Source organism: Bactrocera dorsalis, chromosome 5 (genome assembly GCF_023373825.1).
Source record: "Bactrocera dorsalis isolate Fly_Bdor chromosome 5, ASM2337382v1, whole genome shotgun sequence".
Classification (NCBI taxonomy): domain Eukaryota; kingdom Metazoa; phylum Arthropoda; class Insecta; order Diptera; family Tephritidae; genus Bactrocera; species Bactrocera dorsalis.
Window position 1 is genome coordinate 26,023,339 of NC_064307.1, and position 23,324 is coordinate 26,046,662.

General features: G+C 33.2%; 1 protein-coding gene across 2 annotated transcripts in view; it reads left to right on the top strand.

Moving 5' to 3' along the window:
* Nucleotides 1-5,372: 5,372 nt before the first annotated feature.
* The window catches only part of LOC125778781 (Down syndrome cell adhesion molecule-like protein Dscam2), a 34,400-nt gene continuing 16,448 nt past the window's right edge, over nucleotides 5,373-23,324 (top strand). Inside the window, exons 1-2 of one of the 2 annotated variants that reach the window (XM_049458003.1) lie at nucleotides 5,373-5,468; nucleotides 20,489-20,740. In XM_049458003.1, coding sequence (XP_049313960.1) covers nucleotides 20,689-20,740 — 52 coding nt within the window. In that variant the 5' untranslated portion in view covers nucleotides 5,373-5,468; nucleotides 20,489-20,688. Of the gene's footprint in view, nucleotides 6,229-19,993; nucleotides 20,741-23,324 lie in introns of both variants that reach the window. The other variant, XM_049458002.1, reaches the window with a different exon arrangement.

A 23,324-nucleotide genomic window follows, 5' to 3' on the forward strand; every position in this document is an offset into this window, starting at 1 on the left:
CCAATAAATGAACGGCTTCGAATTTTACTAATTTCACATTCAGAATCTGTATTTCTGTTTTATTGGCTAAATATTATAATAAATTTTAATTTCTGCTAATTATTTTCCCGCAATCATATATTTTTCTCATTAACTCATGACGAATATTTTAATGATTAATGTAAGATAGCACACAACATTTCATTTAAAAATAAGGATGTGTTTGCATTACTGTACGTTTTACACAATTAATGGAATTTTTTCCGCCTTTGTCTTAAAAAGATCTTTTGGGAATTTGACTTTCGCACCAGGATCACTAATCTAATATTCAGATTAATTGACATTAGCACTTTATATTTTCAAATGAATTAACATAGGTATATGCACATATACACACTTACATATTTAAACATTTTTTTTTATATTTTGCGCAGCTTTTATTATTAGACAAGGAAATTAATGTAGCCGAATTGATGGTGGATGAGCGTTTGACAACTTTGTTAGAAACTTTCAATCTTCTTATATTTGAAACTATGCGCTATAGAAGAAAAGCAAACAGGAAATGTTTAATGTTTAAGACCGCGTTTACACACGAAAACTTTTGTTGGTTATCATTGGGCGATTGTCTTTTGGTGTGGTTCAATGCATTATACCTACATATATTATTCTACTATGCTTCATTTACACACGAAAATATTTTCCATAGACTTCTTTTGAAAATTGTTATAAAAATAATTATTAATTACAATATTTTTTAAAATATATGTAAGTTCTATATTACGAAAATATTTTCCATAAACTACGTTTTTGGAACACATTGTCAATATTCTTTACGGAAAAAAGCTTGGGCACGAGCGATTCGGTCGCTCAGACTTTCCACGTTGCCAAACTAACTGTTTGAGCAACAAAAATCTTTGTGTGCAGACACAGTCTAAGATTAATGTATCAGTAGTATGTACAGTGGCGATCAAAATTATATAAGTGAGGGTAAAGAACAAAATATTAAAAGCCAACATAATAATAAATATAAATTTTAAAATCCATTTCAGCGTTAGTTATTTCTTAAAAAAAAAATGTATAAAACATACACACATACATATGTATATCGACCTATAAAATGAGTGTTAAGTTACCGATCGAAAGCAAGTTCTTGTAAAAACAAACTTTTTTAATTGTGGAGCGTATTCTTTCTTCGGTGCAACCGAAGTTCATGATTTTTCTTGTTATTAATATTTTTGAAACAGTAAACTTAAAGAGAAAATAAGATAATACTTATTTGTGTAATGAGTAATAAAGTCGATTAAAAGTATAACCTTTTGCAACTCTGGCATTGAAGAATGAAGGGTGATTCAAGTAGAGGTACTTTTTTCAATGCCCTTTTTTGCAGATCACGTGCGGGTCGCGTCGAACTGACATGTTCTTTTTGTTCATTATCGGTTGCTACTTCATTATGGAAAGACTAACGCCTGAACAACGCTTACAAATCGTTCAACTTTAATACGAAAATTCACGTTCTGTGAAAAATCCGACGTTTTCGAGACAAATTTCGTTAAGCGATGAGGCCCATTGGTATATGTACAAGCAAAATTTGGGTCGAAGAGCAATTTGAAAAGATTCAAGAGCTGCAGAAAAAACAACTGTTTAGTGTGGTTTGTGGGCGGGTGGAGTTATCGGTCCATATTTCTCCAAGAATGACGCCGGTGAGAACGTAACCGTAAATGGCGACCGTTATGGCTCCATGATAACCGACTATTTGATGGCTGAAATTGAAGTTCGCGATCTCGGCGACATTTGGTTTCAACAAGACCGCGGTATCGCATCAATCAATGGATTTATTGAGAGAACACTTCGGTGAGTAGATAATTTCACGTTTCGGGCCGGTCGATTGGCCACCAAGATCGTTACCAGTCGAAATGCTTCAACGAGTCATCGAAAATTGTACTCAACGGATGGACCTGAGACGTAGACGCAGCCAGCATTTGAAAGAGATAATCTTCAAAAAATAAATGCCAAAGAAAGTTTTTCGAGCAATAATAAACCTTCCCCATTAAATTTAAAGTTTCTGTGTTTTTTTATGATTTTTTTATAAATTGTATTTGACATAGTAGTTGGGCAATTTAAAATAAATGGTTCTGGTAAACCTATTATTTCAGATCACGACTGTATATAAACTTATGTATATGGACACGTATGTACATACATATACTATATGTAAATAGGTGCCAGCATTTGTGTTGCCCTAAAAAGGATATTGTAAATTAGCAATATAATATTCAAAATATCAACGTGATCATTTTTTTATCGACGTGTTCTGACTTACCTATGTAGGTTGTGGGTGCAAACTTACATACATATACATATGTATGTATTGAAAACGTAGCATAATAAACTTAACATATTTAGTTTTATGCTCTAAGACCTTGGGGAATTTAACAGATTTGTACATGGTACGCGACCAGCATTACCGATTTTTATCTACAAAAATATGTTTGTGCATACACAGAAGTTACATATTGCCTGTAAAAAGCTTAATAATGGATTTAAATGTACATATGTATATAATATCAGTCTCCCAGTACAAAATTGGCTTTATACATACTTATGTATATATTTACGTGTATTTTTGAATATTTTTTATATGATTAGTGTTATATCAACCTAATCAGTTTTCAATCTTAATATGTATAAAACAATATACTATAGTTCTGACACAGTTAATGATTCAAGTCCAACATTCAAAACTTTGGGAATGTGTTAGCTGAAATATAAGTTTTAACTATAATTAAGCAAATACATACATACTTACGTATCTATTATATACATTCATAAGTAATGTGTTTATTGTTTTCATTCACAATATTTCGTATGGACTAAACAACATATTTACAGTTGCGCAAACGTTCTATAATTGGACGTCGATTTTTTTCTTCAATGGGAAATTTTCCAAAAAATTATGATGCAGATTTGTAAATTATTAAAAGGCTTTTAAACCCATGACCGATGCATGCTATTATTCATAGGTATCGTGAAAAAAGTAATTTTGCAAAAATTTTGATTATATTTTTTTATTTTTTCATTTATTTTATGGGTACTGTGAGGGTCGGCGCGTCGGGCACATAAGCCAATTGCGTAGGGCGCAAGAATTTTAGGTCAACGTTTCTTTATAATAAAATATTAAAAATATTCTTAACTGAAGCTGCAATTTATTTAATTTTTTATTTATAGAAAAGTTTATTTTTCACTTATTGTACAAAAATAAAAATTTTCTCACAGAAATAACGGTACTTCATTGTGACAGATCATTTTTTAAGTTACCATATTACATGAAATTGGTTATTGTAGAAGATACAATATTATTTCTATTTGTTTTCTTTTTTCTATGGGCTTTTGTCCATCAGTGCATGTACAAAGTGCGTTCCAAAGTAAACAGGAATTTTTGAATCTAGCGCCCTTTGGTGGCGCCCCATCTATATGTCGACTGGATTGTCTATCCCGTAGCAGAGTGTACGAGTAGTTTTAAAGTGGTCGTGAGGATATAAATGACGATCAACATGTGAATTTAAGACCTCCAACGGAACGAGGCTACTTATCAAGGAATTGAAGGACAGTTTAATTATAGCAACCATTATCACCGGCCCAGCAGCTAGTCAACTAGCACATATACCGAGGACTCCGATAGTCCCAAGGGATCTGCCAATCCCATTTAAACGGCTTCAATCTCTGGTAAAAACATCTTTCGCTCTAATTATAAACAAGTCCCAAGGCCAAACTTTGGAATTAGTAGGGGTTGACCTACTAACAAAATATCATTTACAGGGAAGCTCTGACTCAATAAGTCATTTTTAGGAGCAGAGAAAGTAAAATATATAGTATGGTAAAGGCCTTTTTACAAAAATTGAAAAAATAGTAATAATACAAAAATATATACTTTTATGTTCGAATTTCCATCATTTTACTCATTTTTAATGACTCTACACAAAAACGAGAAATCATGTGAAGCACTTTTGAACTGATTGTTTAATACTCGTGATAAGCCTGCTAGTACATACTTATATGTATAAAATTTTCGTCACTCATCCGACATGGGTGTCCTATCGAAAATTTGTATAGAGACCTTATAATATATTTCGTTGAGGTAAGTTGCAAATTTAATGTCCTCGTAGTCTAACTAGAAGTTGGCGGCCTCTGTATCGTTATCAAAGTCAGTTTAATATTATTAATAACTTAGTCATATGTGTCTATACTTTGAAAGCTTAATTTAAAACATTAATTACAGATGCGTAGGTAATACCTTCAACTTGAAATGATTTGATTCTCAAGGCTGTACTTCATTCCAAATTGAAACTGAATACACTCTTTATTTGGTGATACACTAAAATAGGGTTGATGAGGTAAGAGCCCCGAATCAAAATTGACTACTGGAATGAGCGTCGGAATCTATTGCTTGTTAATTAAACTCAGGCGACCCTTCAAGCTTTCGGAATACTATAATATCTTCGAGAAGAACGTCTTTTAAACAATATAAAGAAGACCAATACCTTCTATACCTTCGTTGATAGCCAATTAAGACAATTAAGGTAATAATCTCCCATCGTTTCATGCCCCAAAACTAATTCCGGAAACGAAATGGTTGATGAGATTCAGGATGGTTGTAGGCCTAATGACAGGTTACAACTTACTGGCATCACATGCGAGTTGGATGGGCATTAGTAACGACAATACATGTACAATGTTCGAGAAAGTAGGCATGAGAGATATGCTGAAATTTCTCCAATGCTTCTGTATAGCATTTTCTAAAACTCTTCTTAGATGCCTAGCAGCTTCACAATTCAAGGGAGTAGACGATGTATCAAAATTTGATATAAAGTTTTTAAGTAGGAACCAGTTGGTCCATGTTTGGCATGACAAACGGCCGGTATAACCTACTAACCTAATAAACCTTTCCATGTAAGCCGTTTTGGACCATCTACATTTTTAATATTTTGACTAAAATGAACATCTTTTATATAATGTGGTAATGAATCTTTAGCAAAACCGATTTTTGTGACTTCGGTGGAAAATTAATAAACGTTTATAGCATTGCTAATTTCTGAAATTGAAAAATTTTGATACACTGTGAAAATTTTAGTTTCAGACCACAAAATCTTAACATAAAAGGTCGTCCAAATAAGTCCTTTATCTTACAAACGGATAAAATGAGTTAATAAAATGGTATAAAATGAACAGCTCACTCTTTGTTGTGGAGCTTTTCATGAAGAAAATTTCACTCAAATGAGACAGCATCCACCAGATGAACACGAGTACATCTAACGTTAAGACGAACTCCACTTACGTGTTTCGTCCTGATTAAAATTCTTACTGCCCGCCACAATGCAGAATCAGTTGCTGTTCGAAGCTGACTGTGTTCGGTTGTGTCTGGAAAATAAACGAACGGAAAAAAACTTGGAACGGGACAACGGAAAGAGAATCCGCAGCTATTGACATAATATGTAATTGTCCTAACATATCGTGTCAATGAAAGAGGGTTGAGAGAAAAAAGTTGAAGAATGTGAGAGAGTCTGCGCACCTTCAACAATTACTCAATTCAATGTGTCAGCGTGTAAGAAAAACGAGTGGAAGGGGAAAGTGCAATGAGGAAGTGATGAGCGAATGCATGGTGTTTGCATATACCTAAATATTTTATATACTACTTGATTTGAATGCTACTACTACGTTATACGAGTATATACATGTGTTAGTACCATGTGGAGTGTAGTGATAACGACAGAGTTCATACGTCGTTAAATAGTGAAAAAATAAAAACAAAAAGGTGCATAAAGCGTACAGCGTACAGTGAATAAAATGGACTCGAGTCCCCACTGAAATATCACTGCAAGTGCAGTGAAGAATTTAAAAAATGAAGAAATATTACGAGTAAAAAGGCATAAAGTGGAAAAAACGATGCATGAAAACCGACGCTCCAGCATCAGCGCGAAAGGCAACGAATGAAAGTCATAGACACAACTTAAGGTGCCAAATGCCTTTATCGAATGTGGTATATGGTATACAAGGAGCCGAAGCAAATTAGTGAATAAATAATTTTATAAAAAAAAAATGTTTTAAAAGTTAGAAAACGAAGATTTGTTCACAGTATATCGTGTTAATTGAAGCGAGTGGAGATAAAAGATAATACTTAAAGAAGATATATAAAAATATTTTAGTGCTTGAAACAGTGTATACAGCAGATATGGAATATTGACTTCAAATATGGTTAGTATTACACATAGTTTTAAATTGCATACATGAGCAATGACTTGGAGATAATTTAATGACCGATAATTAAAAAATATAAATATGTATGTATGCATATGTATATGTACATATAAAACTTCTTTGCGTTTTAATTTTAATTTAGCTTTTTGTTATTTTTGTTTAATCGTTAGGTTATTATTATTATTATTGAGTAACAGGTTCTAAAATCGGTGGAATATAGGACGACATTTTTTTTCAACTTAATTTCGACCGGCTTTTTCGTACACCAGTCAATTGGTAACTCATTTTACGCCAAGTAGGAGGCTGTATATACTACTACGTCTATATGAATGTGGCATAATATGCAATCGCATATGTGCACGCACATACATTTGTATGTATGTATGTATATACATATAACATATGCATTTATATACATATACTTATTTATTGTATTCACTGGAACTGATTATTATGAAATTTTAGAAAATCAAATTTTTTCGTTCAATTATGCATCGTATTTGTATGTTTGGCCATCGGAGTATAAATTCAATAAATCAATTAGGCTTAGAAGCTTTTTAGGGATCTCTTGGAGGTTTGAGATTGACAGAGAACTGGCATTAAATATTTTCGCTTGCACGGACATACATACATAAATCCGGAATGCAACTCATATCGTCATCTCGAACATCTGTATTTGTATATATGTATATGTAACTCTATATGATATATGGCACATCAATATTCCTTTAATTTAGGTGTTACAAAACACAAATATTCCACGAAGTCATATCTGGAACCGTAGTTTATTTAAAAATTTTCAAATAATGCAAAATAAATAGTCTTAATACCATAGGTTATTTACTTTATACATACATATGTATTTCTCACTTAAGTGTTGGCGACGATATGTTCAATAAAATAAAAGCACATGTACATACATATGTATGTAGTTTAAGGGGTTAGGTGTAGTCAGAGACGTCAATTTTAAATCATTTTTATTTGCTAGAAAATTATTTTATTTTATGAAAGAAAAAGTAAAAACATGGCATCATTAAATAAGGTTCCAACTTGACTAGTAAGAAATTTTAAACCAAAAATAATCATTTTAAAAGTAATGGTTGTTTGGGTTGTTCCGTTCCAACAGAAGCTTTTTTCGCTGATCATAACTAACCGGATACAATTTTTTTTATTAATAGATAATATAGTGCCTGATGTAAATGTTTTTTTATATTAAATGGCTGTCTCTGAATATTTCGGGAAAAAACCCATACTTAATTATGGATAAAAAATCGGAATTAAAAAGTTCTGCCAACCGGTTCAATTTTTTCATGTTTTCAAAACAAAAGCTGTATAAATTTAATTGAAGTCTACCGATCGCTTTTCGAGCTAAAGTGGCCACCGAGTAAAAAAAAATAGATTTGAGAAAACGTATTTGAAATTGTTCACGAACGTTGCGTCACATGAAAACTCATATCATAATGTGTGAATGAAGCAAAGAATTAAGACGTTTTCTTGTGACATTACAAAATTATTTTTTTCTTAAAAAAATGCGAACATCAGCTACATATAGAGAAGTTATTGCTAATATATGTAGAAAAAATACTTAGGACTTTTGTGAATATTTTGCTTTTGGAAGGTCTGTTTTAAGTCTACAACAATAATCTGTTACCATTCCAGCGCTCCATTTTATTTGTAGCAATTTTCCATTAAGGAAATATCCTGATCGAAACACCACGCCATGATCGTCACTCACAGCACTAAAAAAATTCCGGAAAGAAGTACAGATCACAGTCCAGCATATGTATTTTTAAGGACATACGCCATAAATTCATTTATTAAGTGGGGAGCCTGCTTTAGAGGCTTAAAAAATCGATTTTTCGGGAGTTTTTTTGGGAGAGAAAGATATAATTGATTGAAGCGAAATTTCTAGGGTTTATAGTTATGCATATATTTAAACATCATCCGGAAATTTTTTGGATAGGAAAACTTTTATATTCTGCTTTTGGGAAGCAATTGCCCGATGCATCTCGAATGTGCATTTGTCAAAAAGGGTTCAAATGGCAGTGACGTGAAATTATGACGTTGAGATTTAAAAGTTAAATCTCCAGACACATAACAAAATGAATACAGTTCCTTTTGTAATCAAATACACTAGCTCTTATAAATGTCGAAAAAAGTTTGTACGACTAATGCCTTTCTAGGTTCGGGTATTTCAGAATTTTGGATTAATTTTAATACCAATTACACATATGGCTTAAACACATTTTGAATTGGCACTTCAAGCAGTTCTACATAACGTTAATTAACGAAACTTTGACCTTACCAAAAAGAAAATAACTCGAAATGCCATTAATTGTAAAATTATGTGTATAAAAACAGGACAATAGGCATCGCATTATACTTATTATCTAACAGAAAATCGAACAACAACTACTCTTATTTCCCACATATCATATCTTTAGACTTCATCCAAACCTTTCAATTGACTGTATGTATGCACTAATGAAAAGAACTTTGCACAAAAAGTGCCTTCAACATAGGCGAAATCGAACCTTTTATTGATCACCATTTCTTTAAATCCCTAGATACCAAATCTATAGTCTTTAGTGTCTATGGCTGACTTTTTACCGATCTGTTTCTGATAATTAAAAGCCCATGTGGGTAAAATGAATAAAGTCGGAATAATACTACCCTTAGTTCCCATACACTTTACATAAGGATTTTCTTACGGTTAAATTTAGTCCAAATATTATCAGTTAGATATGTAATTGAAATTCAGAGATAATTTATATAATATGAGGATTTTCTATTATATCTGGGTATGCGTCTGGTCCCCTTCCTAATGAACTGCTAATTTTCAAAATCGGTGATATTTCGAAATTTTCGTGGACCACTTGACGTGGTTTGACCCAATTGCGAATCTCCGCTTGGCTACGTTATACCCCCGCTGATATACTATATACTACCTCTAATGAATTTCCTTATTCTAGCAAATTTTATGGCGACTATATCGGTGTGATTATGTTGAAAAGTTTCACAGTAAAGATGCAAGTCTGAAATAAAAATAAATATAAAAATTGGACACAAAGCAAGGAACCGCTCACTTTAATGTGAATTCTCATACTTCAGCACCTGCTTTTCCAAATTTCGTGCATAGCATTAGATATTTATACATATTTCAGTTTGAAGTTGAGCGTGATCGTGCTAAAATTACGTATATTTCCCAAAGAACACAAATTAAATTCCAGCTTACTAATTCAATCTCACCCAAATGTGTACATCAGACTTTAACTTTTTAACTCTTCTGGTATCGAATACGAGTATGTGGAGCTAAGTTTTTATGACTGACTTTTTATTGATAATATCAGCCCATTTAAGAGATATACATATCAATTATGGCGCCAATTTACCCTAGTACCATGTATGATACTTAGTGTAATGATTTGCGTTATTCTGGTGTACTTTATGTTGCAAATATTCGTCAATGTGTGATTTACATTAATAAGACTGCGAGAAAACATCTTCTTGAGCATACATACATACATACATAATTTAATAATTAAATGGAGTCAGCCCACACTTACCACAAAAGACCTGATTATAGCGATTTCTGACTGAAAATTTTTTCTGACAGTTAAACTTCATCCCCTGATAGAATTTCGTCCCACTTGCTGTTAATTTGCATTGTGTTTTATTTTGCTTCTGCTTAACAATATGGATTTCTTGATGGTTATCATATTGGTTTTGAAGAGGATTTCCTTATTTAATTGACATAAATTTGGCTGAATTTCTTTTTTAAAAAACCTTTCTTTTAAAGTTTTATTTACTATATATGTATATGTATATTGAATATAAGTATCAATTATAGCCTTACGGGGATGCGAAAATAAGCTGTCAGTTTATAACTGGAATTTTGTAAAAGTCCGCATCTCTCATAAGCTGACAACGTAACAAAGTGAGAATTTAGTGAAGTTGTAAAAGCAAACAATGTACTTAATATTTACTAAGCAAAAAATAAATACTACGCTTTTCAATCAAATTTTTAATTTACTCAAAAATAGTTTTGACGGATCTCTTAAGACTTTTCGGGTAGAATGGAATAGTTTTATTTAAAAATTCCAAAATTGTGTGACCAAACTTGCTTGCATGGGCCTAGAAATATTGATTTTGATCTCCATAATTTGTTTCCGCTTTTGCAAAACCTAAAATTTCAATTACATCACCTTATTTACAACAATAATTCAATTCATATTTATGTAAATAACAACATAAATATATTTGTTTGGTGCCAGAATCAGCAAGAACGTGAAAGTACAGTTTCGTAATTTAGGCGAAATCAGTTCTTTTTCGGATTAAATTATTGCCGAGTTCCGGATTGTAGTGCAATGTTACTCCTACGCTCAGCAATTACTAACTTCATAATGCAGATAAAAATCTCATATACCGTATGTACGATTATACACATTCTTTCTCATATATGCACCGTAATAAGAAAAATTCGCCGTCAATTATATGAAGATAATTCGCATATTGGCCGATATACATATGTACATACATAAGTATATGCGGTATAAAGTCACCCGGAAGTTCAAAGACCTTTATATTAGGTACCATCAGGTATATGGGGGCTAAGGGAAGTATTGACCCGATTCAGCCCGTTCGTAGCAGTTTTATATCTTAATTTAGTTGCTAGTTATGGTACTTTAACGTTTTCGGTTAATAGCGAGTACGCCCATTTACGAACTCGTGCTTTTATCAAAATATCTAAATTTATACTCAAGTTACAGCTTGCATGGACGAATGGATAGACATACAGTTACCCGGATTTCAACTTGTCTCGACATTGTGATCTTTTATATATATACATATATGTATGTATATAACCCCATATTTATCTCCCTTAGTATTAGGTTTTGAAATTGTTTTAGATGATACGTACAACCGTTAGGTGGTCAAAACTGGGTAGCTACTCGGTGGCAACAAGAGTATAAAAGTTGATTCACAGCTCTATTTGCATACAATTTCATTGGTACGACGTCGCTTACATCTTTTTTCACATCCATCCACAGGTGTTTGATTTCACTGTTCTCAAGGTATGCTTTGGATAGAAGTACGTCTTGCAGAAAGTTATTAACATAATAAGTCCATAGTCGCAGTGACCCTTACTAGGGGTCCAACACCACTCCAAGAAAAGCATTCCCATATCATCAGTTTAAGGCATCTATGCTTAAAATCTTCGTTGTAAATTGTGCGCTGAATTGTTCATTTGGGAATTTTTGTTTACCAGAGTCGAATTGAATAATTTTTGTCTCATCAGTCTTTTGCTAAACTGACAAAGATTCGTTATAAACCTTTAGAAAATGAAAGTCGCGTTCTTGAGTTTAGGTTGGCAGAGATCAATCTTTTTCTTCTGGCTGTTGCATTAGTTTCTTATCTGTCTGGAAGTAACAAACAGACGCCTTTCAATGAATTGTGTGATGGGCACATTCTGCTTATTGGACGTTTTTTGTGCTTTCGCCTGTTTTCAGCTTTTAGCGTCCAATTTTGCAGTTTGATACCTTATACTATACATTGTGACAAAGTTCCTGGAAATTGTAAATAAAACGAAACATATTTAATTATTCATCAATATTTATTATGAAAATGATTTTTCCAGTTCTCGAAACACTTTTTATAAGCACTTTTTGTGATGGCCTTCAGCTCCTTCAGCGAAATTTGTTTTATCTCTTCAATCGACTGAAAACGGGGTCCATTCCGATGATAGTTGATTTGTTTGCATGTGAAATTCATAAACCCATGTCTCATCGGCAGTTATAATGCTATCCATGAATGTGGGATCGGGACTCGCACGATCAAGTATTTCCAAAGAGACCAGTTTAGGGTACTCTTTTTGAAAAAAAAAATCAGCTTTATCGGGAGGAACGGGTTTCATACCCATAATATCCACCAAAATCATTCGAACGGATTCGCGAGAGATGTCAAGCTCTCTTGGCATCTTTCAACACTTGCCTGACGATTTTCAAGCACCATATTCTTCACTTTTTCAATATTTTCATATGGTTGACAGATCTCGCTCATATTTGGCATACATAGTAATTAAAGACAATCCTACTAACTTAGCAAAAAACATTGTTTTGAAATATTATTTACCCGGGGTGCTCTTTTTTCACAATGTATAGGCAAAGGTTTTCCTTTCTGAAACCAGTTTTTTAATAATTTTCCTTTGTTCAATAGAACTATGAACAAGGAGTAATAAAACTATTAACTCGTTCAAATTCGCCGTCGTTCGTGAAAACAATGTCGATAACGGTAAGTAACCGACTTATTGACTTTGTTCCTTTTTTCGAATAGGCTGTTTTGGACTCAAAGGAACAAAAATTTTGCATTTTTAAAAACCATACACAAATGTTTATCGAAAACTACCCCTTGAATAGTATACGAGTATAAAGCAGTATGTACGCGAACACTGTAACGCAATAATTATCTTCGCGGTGGTGGCGTTAAACCCAATTTAGTCTAATTAACGCTTTTGATGAATGTTTGCTTTGTTAGATTTTGAAACTTTTCGACAAATAATCATATACAATTCATAATCTTTTTCAATTTTGAAATTTATTTCACTAACAAAAATTGAATTTATATTTCTTGAATTGGATTTTGTTTCATTGAATGCACCATAATTATATGTATATAAAACAAGAGAAAATAAAATACCTTTGCAAACTGTTTCGATGGATTTCTATTATTATTACTATTATTACTATTCTAAAAGGTATTGATATCATTTTGGCCACAGTTTTTCCGTTATTACGCGCAGAAAACAATTCCCTAGGTAAAAATTCTCAAAACTCGAAATTCTTTCAAGTCTAATACTTATAGATTGAATAAATTAGCGCGGAAACTAACTCATACTCACCGTAACTATAAAGCCTTTGCGAAAGAAAGGTATAAACGAATCGATAAGAAACGCAAACAATAGAGTTTCGGTTAGAATTTTCATTGGACTTTAAAAAACTATAACATAAATCTCTGGTAGCCATATAGGATAATTAACCAGTAATTTAATAGATAGTTGGCTTACCGGTTAACTCTCTGTACAAAATAAAGTTTAAGCGTTACATGTAGTGGAAGTATACATAGGGTTAACTTCTAAAATTTTGACGTAAGCGTAGATTGTTTCTAAATAAAATTATCTACTTTCAATGCATGACAACTCCCATAACAATTAAATATTTTAATTTATTGCATAATAATACGAATTGGTGAAATTTTGAGAGTATGTGGTGGGCGTAGTACCTCTTCGATACCAGCGTACTATGGAGATTATGTGTTAAATTAAATTAAATTACAAGATCCATGTTTATATTCCAAACATAACTGAATCAGTTTCTGTTTCCCATCCACTCTGCAGTGCTATGAATATGTAAAGCGAAATATAGCAGCATTCTTCCTAACTGCTTTTCGGAATATTGCTCTTTGCTTATGCCACTTTTATTCTTTTATTGCAGACGGAGTAACTGTTGATGTTGCTACAGTCGTTTGAAACAAATGAGAATTATCGATTTTTATGCGGCTTTTCTGCTGTTGCTGACTGCATAGTTAGTGGGCGTGAGACCATATCATTTAACAACCAGCTTCTGTTCTCTTGCAGTATACATATCTTTTATTCAACAGTTTACTTGTAGCTTATAGAAGTCATTAGTTCGTCGACTCTATTCACAATGTAACTACATACATATATACATACATTTGTATGGACGTTAGTATGTTTGTATATGTGTACGCTTGTATTATGTGCATATCCAGTATAGTTCAGCAATGAGTACATGCTTCTAAGTCGTGCAATTATTTCTTCAGAAAATAAAAGTTGTAAAAGGAAAATAAATTCTTTTTTTATATTTTAATGCATGTTCAATTGTTAACTAAATCTTATATTATTATACTTAAAAGTAAAAAAAAATCTGCGAAAAAAACGAACAAAGTGTAATCTTCTCACAAGTACTAAAATGTCTTTGGGTTGTTCGGTATTGCTGCAATTTTCTTCATAGGATTGGCTATAATTTTCCATAAGATCGTGTAATAAGTACTATCTGTAAAGGATAATAAGTTCTGAATTCTACTGTAAGAATAATTTTGCATTGAAATGCTCTTTCCAGCCCAACGTAGCTACATATGTAATTAGAATTTCCATATGGTAAACTTCGAATGATATATTCAAACAATAAAAAAATTAGTTTCTGCTGCACCTTTCTTTCACAATTAATAAAGTGTTTCATAAAAGAACGCGCTTTTGATTGTTAAGTTTGATTGTCAGTTTTGTGCTATTGTGGTCCGATATCGGCGATACTGATAAATGAGCAGCTTCTTGAGCAGAAAAGAAACCGATTTCTCAAAAATGAAGGGACTGGTTCGCGTATTTTGAGGCGGACATAGTTAAATCGACTCTACCTGTCATGTTAATCATTTAACTGCAGTTTTTTATATCATCTCTGAAGTTTTCTTGAAAGTGTCCACTAACAGCGCACCAAGCCACATTACCGCAACTCTGAACATTGAAAATGTACGTATTATCAAACACACGACGTCACCGTCAAAAGAAGAAAATAAGTATAATAATTATTGTATAACCATATTTTTGTGACCTTCCATATTATAAAAAAAAGCATTATTTTATATCATAACGCTGATCTCTCAACAAGGCAAAAATTTTTAGTTCAGTCCAGCCTTAAGAGCAAGATGTTTCAGAGTCTCAAGTCATGTTCTCCCATCTGGACCAGTGGAAAGATTTGTTAAGTTCTTGGACATGGAAGGTCATACTACTGAACAATTCGCTCAAAGTTTACAAGATTTCTTGAGTGAGAGTGGCATTAATATCAAAGATTTTCGTGGGCAAAGCTTTATAATGCCAGCAACATGAGTGGCAAACAATCCCGAATTAAGAAAATAAATAAGTATGCAGAATACATTCCCTGTCTTGCACATTCATTAAATTTGGTTGCTAAGTGCGCTGCAGACTGCTGTACAGAAGCATTACTTTTCTTCGATTTCATTGAAAACCTCTATACATTTTTTCCGCTTCTACCTATCGATGGCGTCGTCTTACGAACGCACTTAAAGATTCTACTTCAAAAATTCCGATTTTGAAACGGTTATCGGACACTAGGTGGTCAGCCAGAGCTACGTGCTATGCTACGAAGGCAATTTTATGTGGTTTTATCACTATTAAGCAAGCATTGGAAGACATTTTCAATAACGTGGATGCCATAATAAAGCTTACGGACTACTTTCAACGATGAATAAGTTAGAAACGGGAATAATGACAATTACGTGGAACGAAGTCCTAGAACACTTGCAAGCGGCTAGTGCTTCGCTGCAGTCGTCTGATCAAGACCTTATGAATCATTATATGGCTGCGTCCAAGCAATGAGATCCATTTTTTCAGATATTGAGGCAAGAGTCAAAGGTCTGACCTACTGTGAAGAATACCAGCAACAGACGATGAATCAAGCGAAATACAAAGTACAAGCATTTCAGCGGCTCTACTACACTCGATGACTTTGTTGAAAATCAAACACCTGGACAACGTTTCGAATTTGAGGTGTTTATTGTCATTATTGATAACGTACTGCTTGCTTTAACTAAACATATCGTATGAAAGCATATCATAAAATTACTAGTGTTTTTGAAGTATTTCGATAGCTAAAATCTCTTACAACGGAAGAGATTTTGGAAAAATCCTCTAGTATGGTCAGTGCTAACGAAGATGATTTGGAGAATAGCCTAGGCGGCGGATTAATGCAGTTCGCAGAGCTGCTGAAAGCAGATGTGGCTACTGTTATTGTCAGCAAGAAGCAGGAACCTCTGGAACAGCAATATTATAAACTTTTATTAAATAATTCTTTAGAATCGAGTGTCCCAAACTTAGAAATTGCTTTGCGAATTTACTTATCTCTCATGATCACTAACTGTAGTGGCGAATGTTCTTTTTAACATTAAAACGTATTAAAAATGAATTAAGGAATACGATGGGCAAAGAACGTCTTAATCATCTCACTTTGTTGAATATAGAGCATGACTTGCGTAAAGAAGTCGATATTGAAAGTATTATCTCTAAATTTGCCTATAATAAATCCAGAAAAGTTTATTTGTAACAATTTTGTTTTATTTAGTACCCTAAACTTGAGAATTTGCTACAGGCCCCGCGCTAGTTTAATCCGGCACTGGCTTTCGACTAGAATCTTTGTAAAATTTCGTGAGTTTGATTTTAATAAATGCTTCCCTTTATTTGAATAGAGTGCAAATTAAACTTGGCGATCATTATGTTTGGTATGTAGAAGAAGAGTTATCGTTGCTGTTATTGTAATGCTTAAAATCTTTTCCAAATATTTTCCTGAATGCTTTTAAGTTCATAATTTTCGATAACTGGAAAGTATCTCGACAACAAAGCTTTTCCAGAAACTCTCCGAAATGTGTTTACAAAACAACAATACAATGGTAGAGTAGTGAGGAGGAAACCATTCGTTAGTAAGGCCAATATACAGAAGAGGACGATATCTGCAAAGGAGCACATAAATAAAGTTTTTCTTTCTAGACCAGATTTTTATTACAAATGGCCAACTCAATGTAAAAGTCTTTCCTTTATAAGGACAATCTTATGTGTGGCGCAAAGCTATAGTAATGAATGTTTAAAAAAACAAACATTTGTCCTACGATAAAAAGATGTCAGCTGCTGAACATGGAAACCTCCATACCAACCAAGGGAATTAGAATAAATTTATTATGTGAATGCAATTGCATGTAGAAGAAAGTGCTCAAAAGTTGAAAAAGAAGACGAAGTAGAATGTGTGAATGATATAATGCTAATTAATAAATTACCGTTTAATTAAGATATCTTTTATAGAGATTTAAACTCAATCATAGGGACGAAATTTAAAATAGTGGATATATGAGGGAGCAGGAACTAGCGGCGCGGGTAATTTTTTTTGAAATGTCGCATATACTGATCTAATTGAATTGTTTTAAACCAACTGTAAACTCAGAAATCATTATATTAACCGTTATAACCATTTTCTAATTCTAAGAAAGATCCTCTTCGATATATGCTTAATACAGAGTCAACCGGAAGTAGGAAAGTAGGCGTGGTTACAATCTGATTTCGCTTAATTTCGCACTATATCATAGGAATGTCAAGGAAACACACTAATTTTGGTTGAGTAGGTCTGGAGTTCTATAGATGGGCGGTGCAACGTTCATCGTCCGAATTTGACACCGGCTTCTATAAAGCTCTCTTATACTATCTCAGGAGCGAATTTAATATCTCTGGGGCATTTATTTGTTTATTTATCGCAATCAAGCAGTTCTTAACAGAGCCGTTATATCAAGAGTTGGCGGGGTTATAATCCAATTTAATTAATTTTCACACTTTCGGAGTGGATACCAAAAACATTTGTTCTCAGCAGAGTTAGTTGATTTGGTTTTTGTGGTTTGGGAGATATGAACATTAAACCTATAAGAGGACGATGTCACGCCTATTTTGTTGCCTTTTCTTAAAATGATTCATGGTATCAAATAACAGCATTGTGGACCTGAGTTGTAGCGCTTTATAGGTTTTTGAATAATTGCGATTAATAGGCGTGACAATTTTTGTCAAGATAATTAAATTTTTACTCGCTTGCCAGTACGCACGGGGATAGACTGACGGTCAGGAGGACAGACGCCTGATAGATCAGTCACTCGGAATTCAACTCCTCTCGTCATCCTGATCATTTATATATGTGTACGTAACCCTTTAACTATCTTTATTAGTTTTAAGTGAGACAAACAACCGTTAGGTGAATATAACTATAATACTCTGTAGCAAAGTCATTCTTCAAATGCAAATTTTCGAGGTCCACTTCCATCTGAGTGGCAGTAATTAAACAAATGTGTTGATTTTGGTGCAAAGAAAATCCACAAATTATTCATGAATAACCATCACATTCACCTAAATGGACAGTTTGGTGTGGTGATATCGTTACTGTCAATGGAGAGCATCGATGTTAACCAACTTTTTATGACCGCAATAGGATGAAGTTGATCTTGACAAAATCTAATTCCAACCAGACGGGGCTACACGCCACACAACTCGTGCAATAGCCGAATTATTGCGAGAGAAGTGAAAAGTTTAGAGATTCGATTATTTCAAGAAATTCGAATGGCCCCAAGAAGTTGTGATTTAACATCATTATATACATACATATATTACTTCTTGTGAGGTTATTTGAAGCCATTGGTCTTTAGCCATAAACCAGACTCTCTTTCAGTTTTTGAAGTCAATATTAAACGTGCTATTCATGAAATACGACTTAATTTAGTGAAAAAGTACTCGAAAATTGGGTTACTCGAATTCGTTCCTGCAAAAGAAATCGTGAAGGCCATTTGGATGATGTTTTTTTCAGAAATTATTTATATCGATTGTACAGAAAATAAAAACATTTGAATTTCCTTAACGATTAGTATGTCACCCTGATCATATATATGTATGTATATATAGCCCTATATCTATCTCGATTAGTTTTAGGTGATACTTAACTACAAGTATAATGTAGGAACTGGTTGCAAGAATAAAAAAATTGCAACAGAAATTATTTGGAAGAGTCTCATTGTCTTGATAAAATTAAATCTTTATTATTTTATATTCAAAATAGATCTCTTAATATAGATATAGATATAGAAGATAATTTGAAAAAATACCAAATACAAATAATATTTTTTTTTAATTCATTCCACTGACGATGCCGATTTTTGCTTGTAAAGTTTATAAAATACAAGACACGACAACTATTATTTCATATGTTTGATGACGAAATTGGTTCAAAATGGTTCGTTGCCATGGTCTTTTTAATATGTTTGTGAACCTTTATCTTTGAAACAGTTTAAAATATTAATCATCAAAGCAATTAATAATAATATGTATGTGAGATGTTATGAAGTAGTCAAAATTATTTCAATTCAAAAAATTTTTACTTGTATACATAGCAACTCTCATTGTCTGATAACATTTGAAAACAAAAGAAGATGCAAATCGATTTCAACACATTTTTTTATAAGATCAAGTGCGTCTCTGAAGTGTGAGACCTTAATTTTTGCAAAATTCGTTTTCAAAAATTTTTGTGGAAGCTATGAATGTTATGAAGATATTTAAATGTCAAAATTTCACATAACTTTGCCACACTGAAGACTGAGGAGACTAACATAATGTAAAATTTTGAATAATGAGATATTAATGACATTGTTTTTGTATCTGTATATCACATTATTACTTATGTTAATGCTTTAATTTTACATTTCCTAAGACTTCCCAAAAATGAAAGTTTAAAAAAGGTATTTATTGCCAAATAATTTTATAGTTCGTGCTTTCAAAGAATATGTCCTATTCAAATAGGGTAAGGTTCACATACTTAGTTGTGTTTAAGGCTATCCTAATGTGCGATGAAGGAGAGATATAGCAGATAAAAATAAAAAACATCATGTAACTAATGTTTTTTTTCAAATTCGTTTCTCTATAGCCATGCACGTCAACGCAACAAATCCATATAATAATTAATTTTGCCTTTTTAGTTGAGTTTGACTAACAATATTTTTTGAACACGTTTTAATTACCCAAGCTTCTCAAGATATGGATGTCTAAATAGGCTTAAGGCATTCTAGATAATTATTCTCTGAAAAACAAATACGTACTTATATATACTTAAGCAATCTATTATAGCTTACTTAAAATCAATTTTATCTTTCTTTACAGGTTAAAAAGCAACTTCTTGGCTTGGTAAAGAGGTTATCTAAGCATATGGAAGGAAATACTTATGTTGGTGTACTTACTTATCTCAAGTTGTACTAGACGTATTAATGAAACACAGGTCATTTGCCATTCGCACAACGTATTTATTCTTCGTTTCAATACTTATGAATCGCTTTTATTTAGGATAAGGTGGCACCTTCAAATTCAAGCAATAGAAACCAGCAAGCAATGGAAGAGTTAATAATACGCTTAAAAATAACAACATTTTTAAAATACTGGTATTATGTACAATAAAACGAAAATAATGCAAATAGATCTCTTGAAAATCCGTGTAACATATGTCCCTTCCCAGTTATGTTCGACGAGTTGGTTAACCGGTTATCTTTGTATGGGTTCATTAGTAAAAACATAAAGTGATACCAGTTCACTGTAAAGTCAAATTACAGTTTTTTAAAAATCAAATCATAAAAAAATATTTAAGAAAATAATATTTTATAGGTGTTAAAGTGCACTTCATTGAAAATTATAATTTACAATATGTCAAAAAATAAGTAACTTTACGCCAATAATTGATTTCACAAGACACCAATGGAGAGAAGATGGAGGGAAGCATGTTAAGCGGCACTAAGCAGTACATTAACAAAATTACTTACCAGGATGTATAAAATATGTAATGGAAAGGCCAATTCTTCATAAAAATGGGGTTACATTGCCTTGTTAAGGCTATATTGATCGTATATGCCATTAAAGGTTAGTGTCATATTCATATGCATATACATATGTCTACATAAATAAATTTTAGCGTCTGTTATTTCCTAAGCTGATTTTTTCTTGTCCCCTGAATTTTCAGTTTTTGCCTAAAACACTACTTTTTTCATATATTTTATATAAGATTTTTTAATCCTTTTCAAAAAGCCTCTATACCCAAAGCAAAAACGTACAACGCATTAATTTATTTGAAAGTTATACGCAGTTAAAGTCATACATCAAGCTTTCAAATATGTGATTTATATATTCTGTGTTACTCATACGACATGGTGTACTATAACATATGAATACAGTACATTTGATGAATAACTTTAATATAATGATCTTGGAAAATAACTAGTACCCTAATATATGTACATACATAATATATTATATTCAACAAATGGTTGCGAAAAGTCCGTTTTTCAACCATTGGCTTGTAAGTGCTTCGTGCCACCTTTGTTGGATTCGGCTCAGCTGAAAGTGTCCGTATGTTTTTGTTATCGGTTCGAAAATGAGCTTCGAACAAAGAGCCAACATCAAATTTGGTTTTAAAATTGGTAAAACTTTTAACGAAATGTTTCAATTGATGAAACAAGTTTATGATGATGATTGCCTATCCCGTAGCAGAGTGCACTAGTGGTTTCAACGCTTTCAAAGTGGTCGTGAGGAAATAAATGACGATCAACATGTGGGCCAATCAAAATCCGCTATCACCGGAAATTCCATCGAAACTATGCATGAATTCATTAAAAATCAGCCGAAATCATCATTGAAATCATGGAAATGGAATTGAACATCTCCAAAACATCGATTTATCGCATTTTGACCAAACATTTGGGCTTACGAAAGGTGTGTGCAAGGTTTGTTCCGCACAAATTGACTGACGACCAAAAGTTTCCCTCATCCATCGACGCTTGTGACCGATTATTTGACCAAAAATCACATTTTAAACATTAACCACTCCCCGTCTTTACCTGATATGGCACCGTGCAACTTCTTCCTTTTCGGAAAATGCATTTGCCCGTTAAAGGAAAGCGTTATGCAGATGTAGAGGCCATTCAAAAGGCTTACACCGGCATACTGGCAGCCATACCAGCCAACGAGCTAAAACACTCGTTCGACATGCTTTTGGACCGTGCAAAAAGCTTTATTAAAGCAGCAGGAGACTTTTCAATAAAATAAATTGATTTTGCCGAAAAAACCATTTGTTCTGTTTTTTTTTTAAGTTCTGTTTACTTTGGAACGCACCTTGAACGTCGAAATACGTAAAAAATAATAGCGCGAAAATGTTCGCGATGTAATTTAATTTTATTCGCTGAGATGAATATTTTTAGTTACTGTAAATAACACAAATAGCGCCGGTATGTCAAAACATTTTGAATATTTTTACCATGACAAATGTTAAACTTTAGGATAAAGATTGCAACATAAAGCTTGCCAAATCTCCAATTAAACACACGTATGCATAATATGAAACCTCGTCTGTATTGCAAAAGCTGGACAATTAGGGGAAAAGCCCGGATGTTTCCATAGAACTTTGATAAAATTCCGTCCGAAAAGATTTTTAGTCATACCGCAACATAAAAAATGTTAAGAGCAATTAGTTCAGTGTATCTCCTGCGTTCTACTCTAGGACAGAAGGAAGTCGCTGTCGCACAGGAGTTGATCGTTAACGCCTGCTAAGCTCAGAAGAGAGGTCAACAGGCCCACTGTTAGAAATGCAAGAAATGTAAGTGGCCATATCCTGAGGTCTCATCGTCAATTTCTAGCGCTGTTCACCAGACGAATACTCCATAAAACATTATTGTCTTGATTACGGCATAGTAGATAAAAACACCATTTTTAGTTAGAGGGCTCACCTCTTCCTCTATTGCAGTATAAGACAACAAAGGCTTTCCTTACTCTTTCGTAAATTTTTGGCCTTCATGAAAGCTTTTTACCAATGATAAGGTGCAGGTATTTTACTTTGTCAATATGTTGCAAACTTGATCCTTCTAATGAAGGAAATGTCAGGGCAACTAAACCGCATCTGTCCGCGCAATTAGATACCGCGTTGAAGTGCCCTTGGGTTAGATCGTAGACTATAGTTAGATAGGTAGGTATAGTTAATAGAAATTTTTCTTTTATCTTAAGCCGACATCCACTTTTTCGAGCACTTCCAGAGGATCATTTCTACTCCACGGACGGCCTCATTAACCTTTTCCAGCGCCCGTTCCTAGGGCTTTAATCTCCCTCGCTGGTCGCACATTATTGAAGGCTACTTTCAATAAATGCCACTCTAACTTGTCATGTGCGTTAGGTACGTAACTCAACCTAACTCAGGGTGCCTAGATGGGAACCAACTAGATGCAGGAAATCCATTGCAGTGAAGCGTTTCGGTACGTATTAAATCAAAAGGTGACTCACCGGTGTGGCTTGAGTTTGTATTCGAGCCAATTTTTAGTCTGGCTTTTCTTTCACGGCTTGATGCTGTAGACGCGTCGTCTCGTCTCAATGCTCATCGCGTCCAAAAGGATATAGTCGATGTCCATTCCAAGCTGTAGGTCGATCGTAAGGACTTCTGTCGAGAAAATCCTGAGAATCA